The sequence below is a fragment of the Simochromis diagramma genome, unplaced genomic scaffold (assembly GCF_900408965.1).
Source record: "Simochromis diagramma unplaced genomic scaffold, fSimDia1.1 OVJJ01000583.1, whole genome shotgun sequence".
Classification (NCBI taxonomy): domain Eukaryota; kingdom Metazoa; phylum Chordata; class Actinopteri; order Cichliformes; family Cichlidae; genus Simochromis; species Simochromis diagramma.
In genome coordinates, this window is record NW_024387285.1 from 1575942 (window position 1) to 1585730 (window position 9789).

At 40.3% G+C, this 9789-nt stretch overlaps 1 protein-coding gene across 1 annotated transcript; it reads right to left on the reverse strand.

The window, feature by feature from the left end:
• Positions 1-6222: 6222 nt before the first annotated feature.
• Positions 6223-9303, reverse strand: LOC120716107 (C-C motif chemokine 19-like). Its single transcript, XM_040003486.1, has 4 exons — positions 9125-9303; positions 8062-8185; positions 7841-7955; positions 6223-6623 (listed from the first exon to the last, which is right to left on the reverse strand). Exons 1-4 carry the CDS (start codon positions 9186-9188, stop codon positions 6594-6596), a joined length of 333 nt encoding a protein of 110 aa, XP_039859420.1. The 5' UTR covers positions 9189-9303; the 3' UTR covers positions 6223-6593.
• Positions 9304-9789: the final 486 nt, after the last annotated feature.

The following is a 9789-nucleotide window of genomic DNA, read 5'->3' on the forward strand; positions in this document are numbered from 1 at the left end:
CTCGTGTGGCTCCAGTGTCTTCTTCCCCCTCACACGTCACCTTTGAAGGGATTTTTCTACCCAGAACACTCTGGATTTATGGGCAGCATCCAGCTTACGACTCGGTTCACTGCGTGCTTATTAAATACCTGCTTCATTTATCAGTGAGGCTCTGCGCTGCCCCAGTGATGGGCATGCTGGGTAAGTGTTCCCATCTTAGTTTTATGCTTTTCCAGTAAAATTTAAGTGGCTGCAACCAGAGATGTGTCAGGCAGTTGTATTATTAACATCATTATTATTATTATTATTATTCTGTCTCATTAAACACCAGTTGAGTTTTCCAGTTCCAGTGGTGTTCCAGTTACACAGGTTAATTGTCTGCAGATCTGAAGTAGATTTTAAAAAGAAATCTTTCCCATTACGCCCTCAATATTATTATCATTCCACATGTAGCACATTCTGCCACCAGAGGGCGATATTGTCTTTTTGTCTGAGCCACCTGTGCATGAACTGATGTGCTGCACACTGAAGATGTATTTGAGAGGCAAATATATCAAATCATTTTTCTACTTCTATAAGTTGTCCTCTCTTTAAGGAGCTGTGTCTCCACACATGTCTTTCTGTACTGATGTCAAGCTACACAAGTTGAACTTTGGTTGTAGTTAAGAATATACCTGTTTAATCTAACCATACTGCTAAAGCTCATTGAACCAGCCTGATCCATGAGTGGATTTAATATTATTCTAAAGTCTTTGAAGCTTTCAAAACATACTTCAGAAGTGTTAATTTGCAAAACAATTTCGCATAAAATGTTGTAGAAACAACATTTGAAACAAGGAAATGAGAAAAAAAAATTGACATAAAATTAAGATTTCATTGAAGGGTAGTGTCATATATCCTCAAACAGCAACAACACTGATAATTCAGTGTATATAACACTTAATGTGTTTAGGATTGCGGGGGGTTAAATACCTGTATACTTAGGAGACATTTATATTGGGGCAATTAAGGACAGCTCTTGGTTGAAGAGGTAAAGCTTACAGTGATGTCAGTCAACAGCTCATCAAAGCCAGGGTGGGTAATTTAACACCAGCTAAGAGCTGAGCATCTGTCTGCCATCAGGGAGGTTTGCCAGCGGTGCTGACAGATATGCTAGTGAAAGCCGTGCATCATCATGTGTAACTTAATCTGATGATTCACCTGGTTTCAAAGCACAGAGCGTGTTAGGCTTCAACATACACTAAATAGTCGATAACATATAACCCCTGGTGATATAAAATGTCACTCTGCAAAATGAATCTTTCCCCAGTTTGTTGTGGAAGAACGTCACAGATATGCTCTGAGTTCAGCTCCAGCACACAGTTTCTGTTTATCAGTGCTGCTGTCTTTCAAATGTTTGACCTGACAAAGTAAAAATTATATTAATATGTGCAACATTTTACAGACTCTGTAATGCTACAAAAGCTACACATGTTGTATATGATCTGAATGACCACATGCTTTAATTAGCTAGAAACAAATCCTCAAGTGCCCTCGGTCATAAATCTGTGCAGTTATAGAGCCGTAAGATCACGACTCTCCCAAACTGATACCAGGCGTTTCTAATATCCTCTGAAGAGCTACAGTTGGGTCCATATATGTTTGGACGCTGACAAGTTTTGTTCTTTTACCTTTTTACTGAACCATGTTCCAATTATAGTTCTATAATGGACATGGACGTAATGTGTAGACTCTCAGGTTTCATTCGAGGGTATCCACACTCGGACTGGATGAAGGGTTTAGGAGCATCGGCTCCTTAGTGTGCACCACCCTCTTTTGAAAGGGAACAGAAGTCATTGGACAGTTGACTCAAAGGCTATTTCATGTGCAGGTGTGGGCGATTCCTTCGCTATGTCATTATCAGTTACACAAATAAAAGGCCTGGAGTTGATTTGAGGTGTGGTGCTTGCCTTTGGCAGATTTTGCTGTGAACTGACAACATGTGTTGAAACAAGCCGTCCCAAGCTGTGAAAATAGATTAAAAACAGCCCAGAAATAGCTACAATATTGGGAGTGGTAAAATGGTACATCCTGAGAAAGGAAGACGGCACTGGTGAACTCGGCAATGCAAGAAGACTTGAACATCCAAGGAAAATAACAGTGGTGCATGAGCACAGAATCATTTCCATGGTGAAGACAAACTTCTTTACAACAGCCAACCGAGTGAATAACACTCTCCAGGAGGTCAGCGTACTGATATCCAAGTACCTAAAGAGAAGATGGCATGAAAGTAAAGGGTACAGAGGGTTCACTGCAAGGTTAAGCCACTCATAAGCTTCAAGAATAGAAATGCTAGACTGGACTTTGCTGAAAAAAGAGCTAAAAAAGCCAGCAAAGTTGTGGAAAAACATTCTTTGGACAGATGTTACAGAGATTTACTTCTACCAGAGTGATGCGTCCAAAGCAATCCACATTGATGATGTGACACAGGACAGAAGCAGCTGAATGAACTCTGAGGTGTTCAGAGGCTTACTCTCTGCGCAAATCCAGCTAAATGCAGTCAAATTGATTGGGTGGTTTTTCTAATCCAGATGGACAATGACCATCCAAACATACAGGAGTTTATCAAAGCGAAGAAGTGGAATATTCTTAAATGGACAAGTCACCTGATCATGAGCATGCATTTTACTTGCTAAACACTAAACTTCAGACAGAAAGGCCCACAACAAACAGCAACTGGAAGCTGCTGCAGTAAAGTTGTGGTATCACAATAAAAAGCAGGAAACCCAGCATCTCTCTGTCCAAATACTTATGGACCTAACTGCATTTCTTATCACAATACTGAAAAGTTCCAGTCAAGGGTCCGGTCTCAAAACCTGAAATAACTCACAAAGACAGAAGTTAAACACATTTCCAGCGCTCAAATGCAAAGTTAGAAGTACATGCATCAGTGCGCAACGTGTCGTGTCTGCATCAAACGTGCTTACATTTAAATGCACAGCTTTTTTTCCTGGAAATGTGTTTGTTAATATTGGTGCAAGTTTTTCAGGCTAATAACGGCTCAGCTGAAACTGCAAATCAACTGAAATCAGCTCACGGTCAGGCAGCTTGCTCTGGACACATTACTCACATTTGTGATCAGATATTGCCAATTTGTGTATTTTGCAAGAATCACTTCTTTGTGCTATTAATATTTCTGTGAGCCACTCTTGCAGACACACTGACTGCTGTGTGCTGACACACAGTGAGTGCCTCTTATTTGTGTCACAGTTCCTCTTTAATGGTTTAACCGCAAAGACGTAGATTAGATTCCCCTGAAAAGATGCCTTTTCCTCAGAAAAATAACCGCGCTTCCATTTCTTCTTCTCCATTTATTTATTTTTTTGCATATGGGTATGTCCCAACTCAGAGCAGCCTGAGCCATTGTGATATATGTGGCTACACGCCTATACCTAATGTAATGAAAGAAGAGAGGGATTTTCCTTCTTGGGAGTGTCTTTGCACTATAATGACAGTCACGGCACAAGGATCTGTTGGGAAATAAATGAAGGAGTTGTAAGAGAAATGTTGGCACATTCACTGTAGATGACGGATGATCTGATATCCTCGTGTTGGTGTTGTTCCCACATCATCATAATCAATCCGTAGAGGACAGCCTAGTGTGAAATCTAATGCTCTATATTTCCTGAATGTGTGGTGGAGGATAACAAAGACCTTCTCACACACCAGATTAAACTTTATCCAGATAAGTAAATTATTCAACGTCTCACTGACACTTCCTTGAAATTTCACTCCAAATTTACCAGCGTGTAAATTCTCGTTTTCTAAAGTTACCTCACAGACCGTCTATTACATAAAACCCAAATAATGCCTCATGGTCTCACTTTGTGGGGGTTTTATGTTACTGTGAAAGGGAAGTTGTGCAAGCTCACAACAAAAGCTGACTCAGCTGAATAAGCAGCTGCAAAATGGACGTTTGCAGCTTTGTTTTCTTTGCTTTTACACAAATAAAATTGAGTTGCTGGAGTTTCGGACGTCTGCGTAACTGTGAAAACAGTGAGGCCAAAGTAGTTCCTGTAAATCCTGACATCTTAGGAAAGTGGCCTTAAAAAACAAACAAACAAAAAAACTCATGTAGCCACTGAAACTGTGAGTAAATCAAAGATTATATGAAAGTTCTCTGATCATTGTGGTGATGCAGTGGCTGAAAATGTGAAGGTCTCTTGGAATTAGCCAGTTATTGGGTTCAATGAAGATTCCTGCATGGAGCCATAATGTCTTTAAACAAGAGTCTGAGGTTTTGCACAGGACACAGCAGTCCACAGAGCTGTCTATGCCAACGTTTGATGTTCACCACATTCACTAAACCAAATCCTGAACTGACATATAACCATGTAATTATCAGTTTAGCATTTCAACACCTGGAATGCTATCTGCCTCTTAATAACCAGGGTTTCAGGCCTGTGTGACACCACCAGTGTTTTGGAAAGACAAACCTGCACATGCACAGTTATGCAGGATCCAAATACCCAGAGAGACCAACGAGTAACTTTCATATCTGAAATAGGCCACTTTAGCCTGGGACCTGTGGTGGCAGGCTGTGGTTGTGGCCCAGCTGCAGGAGAGGGGTCAAGCAGAGGGCTCCGCAGTAACGCACTGGTACTGTGAAGTGCAAAGTGCACCATACCTAGAACTGGAATCAAAAGGGAAAGGGTGAGTAAAGACTGGTCATCAAACTATTGTGTGTGTGTGTGTGTGTGTGTACATGTTTAGACATCTTTGTGAGGACAGAAAGTTGGCATGTTACTATACTTGTGGGGACCAACATCCTGGTCCCAGCGAGTTTGAAGCCATTTTTGAGGCTCAAAATGTGGTTTTGGTGTACAGTTAGGTTATGGTTGGGTTTAGGCTGAGGGTTAGGGTTAGGCATTCGTTTTCGATGGTTAGGGTTCAAGTAAGGAAATCATTATGTCAATTAGATGTCCTCACTAAGATATAAAAACGAGTGTGTGTGTGTGTTTTCGTGTGTTCTGACCTGCAGTCATTTTGATTTATTCGTGGATATTCATACAGTTTTCATGCAAAACAGTTTAAGCTCTCAGAACTCGGTCTTCTACATGCTGGGTTAACTGGAAACTCTAAACTGACCATAGGTGTGAATGTGAGAGTGCATCGTTGTCCAGGATGTGCCACACCTACCACCTTATGAGAACAGGGATGGGTTCCAACCTTCCCACAGCTAAATGTATGGCTGGTTAAACCAACCAAGCGCTTTTCAGCACTTTTATCATATTTTCAAAGCAGTTATGATTCATTATATGAGTCATCTAAAGAAACTGTGAAGATGTTCAAAGCACTAATTACAGTCCTGTGTAAAAAAAAATAATATTAAAACTAACTTTGATATTCAGCTAACCAGAGTAAATACAAAATGCATATTTTAAAAAATGATTTAATTTATCAAAGGAAAATCTATCCAAACTTAGCTGACCCCGTGTGGGAAAAATAATTGCCCCAGATCAGGAATTAACTGTGACCCAGTTTAATTTCACCAGCCACACCCCGGCCTGATTACTGCCAGACCTGCTGAACCAAGAAATCACTGGAGTAGAGCCTGAGAAACTGAAGCAGGCTTAAAGATCTCAAAAAGCATCACATCACAATCTAAAGGAAGAGCTGAGAAATAAAGTCACATTTATGAGTCCGGAAAGGTTACAAAGCCATTTCTAAGGTGCTGAGAGCCACCATCCACAGGAGTGCATCAACAACTGCAGATCCCACTTGTCAAAGTTAAGGTCAGTGTTCATGATTCAACAATGAGATCATATTCAGATGGTTTGGTGTGACTGTCAGTAGGCTGGCCATGCTAGAAAACTCTCCAGTGTGGAAATTTCTCAATAATATCGGCCAAAAGTTCTCCACAGAGACGTGAAAGAGTCATTCTAAGTCATCCAAACACTGCAGTGCAAAAATAGCATTTCTTTGATGATCTGAAACATGTTAATGCGACAAATATGCAAAGAAATAAAGAAGGGGCAAATATTTTCCACACAGATGTCTATGAACACATCTATGAACATGGGTTCAGCCCCTATTGTAAAGCTAAATAAGCCAGGGTCTGAATATATACCTACAGTAAGATGAATTATAGCATTGTAGTGAAGGTCATTTACTCATTTTCAGTCTTAACAGAGAGTAGAGCATCATCGACAAAGAACACAGGCACGATTTGGATTTTTTTTGGGGGGGGAAGCTTTATTTTGATAATATCAACACTCACATAAATCCATATGACCAACAAACTGCTTGTTCCTGAGTTTTAAGTTGCTTAGTGAACCAGACACTAAACAAACAATCACATTTTCAGTTTTTTCATGTACCGATATCACAAACCTTTGACTTCTAAAACAAAACACACAGAATACAAAACATAACGTCCTTCAAAATATTTTGTCTTTCATAAAATTGATAGTTACATAAAAAAAAGGCAAGATATTGTTTTAGTAGGCAGAAAAATAGCTGATCATTTTCATATTAAGCTTAAATTCTTAATTTATTCATGTTGTGGTCGATCCCATCTTTCTCCTCGCTGACTTGGAACCACTGCTCTGGCTGAAGGGTCAACGTTTGATTCACTAGGGTTTCACTCCAGTGCAGCGTTTGCCCTGTAGGAATACAAATGTTCAGAAACCCCAAGGTCATTATTTTCACCACGGCTTTAACTTCCTGTTTTGTCAAGCATGGTGCCTAATGACACAGTAACAGGGGACTCTTGTGTAATCCAGTCGAGTGCAAGAACAGCGATTAAGTGATTGCAGCTTGTGTCTCGACTTGTGCTTTCTAAGATAAAAACGTACGGGTCACTAGCGAGGAATAAAAGAGAGTGTTCTAAAAAAAACAACAACTATCTATCACAAAAGCAACACAGAGGGTAACAATGTGCACCTAGCAAACAGCTGAAGGTGAGAGGTGAGCACCACCACATGACCAGTATCAGGATTAGCGGTTTAACAGTTCATTGGCCTCAAAACACTTGAAATTAAATGAGGCTTGAAACATGTGGCTGCTTTGGTTAAAGTCTGTGAGGAGTTTAACTGATGATGCCACGACAGCATAAAGTCCAAATGTATATGATCTAACATTTCTAAATCTCACTATTTAATACGTTGCAGCTTTTTCTGGTGTTTTTATTTGAAGACATGTTATTATTTGTTTATTGTATTGCTTAGTAAATGTTATATTGTAAAATAAGAATAAGTGCATGTGAAATGTGCACTGGTGTCAATTTTAAATAATAAACATCTGTTTAAGGGTTATTTTTTATCCATAACACTCATCTTGGCCTGACTTCTAACCTCAGTGTCTAAACCTTCAGGCCTAAAGTGACCTCTGTTCAAGTAATGTAAAAACAATTGAAATCCAGATGTTTCAGGCACCATCCCCCCAAAAATATCCAGAAGCTCGTCACAGACAAAACATTAACCCAAGAAAGCAAAAGGAGACGAATTGGAGATGAAGCAGGAGATTAAACTAACATCTTACTGATGTAGAAAGTCCATGTTAGGAGGTGGTGGGTGTAAGTTCTGGTGTTTTAATATTAAAAAGACTTTGATTTGATTTAAAATTTGGACCTTTGGACTTTTAAATTCACTGCTTGGTTTTAACTTTGCCTGAAGATAAGTTTCACACAGTGGGACTGATGTGATGATTTTCTGGGAGTACCTGTTCAGCGCACATAAGCAGTCTTCTTAAAACTGCAGCTTACATTCCTAAAAAGCGGCACTATTCATTCAAATCAAGTGTATTTCTCTTAAGTAGGGTCACCATCACGTTTAAATCTAAAGAGTTTATCTTGCTGAGAAGCAGAGCAGAGTGAACGTACCGTGTAGTTTTGTTTCTTGCAGGATTTCTTCAGCTGATCCACGTGGCGTTTCAGACCTTCCACCCACTTTTCATTAATGGGGGCGCACATTGTCCGGCCACCTCTGGACAGAAATCTGCCAGAACACAAATCACTCGGGTCAAAATGAGCTTGTGATAGCAGCATGTCTCCATATCCTGATCCCTTACATACATAATCCACTGCACCTCATCAGAACTTACATTGTGGCATCAATAGCGCAGCCTTGTCCCTGGACCTGATGGCGGTAGTTTGCGACGAGACCTTTCCCGATAGGTTTTTTTGCCACACTCAAGCAGCAGTCAACGGGCATCTGTGCCAGCGTCACTGAAACACAAAGAAGACCGCGTCAGCAAAAGGTGACGCTCCAAAACGAAACCACGAACGCATGCTCTGTCTCTGAGGTCATGTTTGTGAAGGATAAGGTGACGTAGGTTCAGTCCAGCTGAGCTGTGAGGTTTTACAGGAAAACAGCTGTTATAGGTTTTTAAGCGTCAGGTTACATATCAGGTTCGTATATTTGCCTCTTTTCATTCATAGTTTTTAAGATTTTTCTTTTTAGTTGCATCATTTCGGCTTAAATGCCAATTTTTCTTGATATTACTACTTTTATATATTTAAAGAACATATTTCCAGGAAAGGTTTGTTCAGCACTACATGCGTGCAACTTATTAGTACTTATTAGGATGCAGTCCCCAGAGTTACGAACACGCCCAGGGGCATGGCACGTTTGTCACTGGACAGGGATTTTCCACAGTTGAACTTTAGCTTTCACCTACAACAAAGAATGCACCAAGGCGAGGGGAATGCCGCTGCCACACCTTTGCCATTGCACTGATAAGCAATGCTTATCAGCATATTTATAGTTAATTTTCACATTTACTTAATATTCTGCTCATCATTTTACTATATTTTTACTGGATGTCACCCTCATCTCTACATCCTGCACGAGACTTTGCTGTCCTCTTTTGTTCAGCTCTTTAATGATTCATAAATTGTAAATCTAGCAGAAACAATTGGAGATGCATTTGTCAGGAATCTCTGCAAACGTAAAACTCAAATTCTACAGAACCACACATGTATATTTAGGATTACTGCTTTCTCTATTTGTCATTTCAAGTGATTATTTTTTAAAGATACATTGCATCCCTTTAAGCCTACAGACATGTTTTTGCAGTGATTCATTTCATATTTCTGCCTGAGATGAAAATGCATGAATAGAAAATAAAAAGATTTGGCACCGGAGGATGCCTGAGAGAAACTCACCTGTGCAGTAACAAGCGATGAAAAGGATGGAGAGGAAGAGTCTGCCATCACCCCTTGGAGCCATGTCTGGTCTTGCAGGAAGAGTTGCCTTTTGGTTTCTCAGGAGACAGATGGGCTGATGCAGAGCCTGTTCTTCCCTTCAACAACTACTGTGGCAAAGGAAGTGAGGGGACTGCTGCTGCAGCACTCCTTATATAGGATGCAACCGGCCTGTTCAAACTTTCACTTTTCATCATCCCACTTTGTTCTTCCTGTTTCTACTTCTCCTAAACCCTTCCCTCTTAATCAAAGAAAAATCCCCTCTTTTATTTAGCTTTAACAGCTGTTTCTTGACACTGCCTGTTGACGATAACAAGATGAAATTAATCAGACATAACATTAAGCACACATTTGATCAAACCCCAGGAGTTTGTAGCATCCGTCCATTTTCTTCCACTTATCCAACTCAGGTCTGCGCAGGTGGAGAAGTCGAAGTCTAAGACAAACAGCCAGTCACGCCCACTAGTTCACCGAACCAGTGCATGTGTTTGGACTGTGGGGGGCAGCTGGAGTGACAGGAGAGAAACCCTGCAGACACAAACGTGTGACTCTTGCACTGACTTTAAAAATTGATAAAAATAAATAAATAAATGCCTGTAGTCTGCTTTTGGGAGCCCCACTGGACC

Excerpts from the sequence above, each read along its gene's own strand:
- LOC120716107 (XM_040003486.1), bottom strand. The coding sequence starts at position 9,188 with ATGGCTCCAAGGGGTGATGGCAGACTCTTCCTCTCCATCCTTTTCATC. Across the intron at positions 8,186-9,124 it reads CATCGCTTGTTACTGCACAG|TGACGCTGGCACAGATGCCC; the intron begins GTGAGTTTCTCT and ends TTTGTGTTTCAG. Across the intron at positions 7,956-8,061 it reads TGCGCTATTGATGCCACAAT|ATTTCTGTCCAGAGGTGGCC; the intron begins GTAAGTTCTGAT and ends GTGTTCTGGCAG.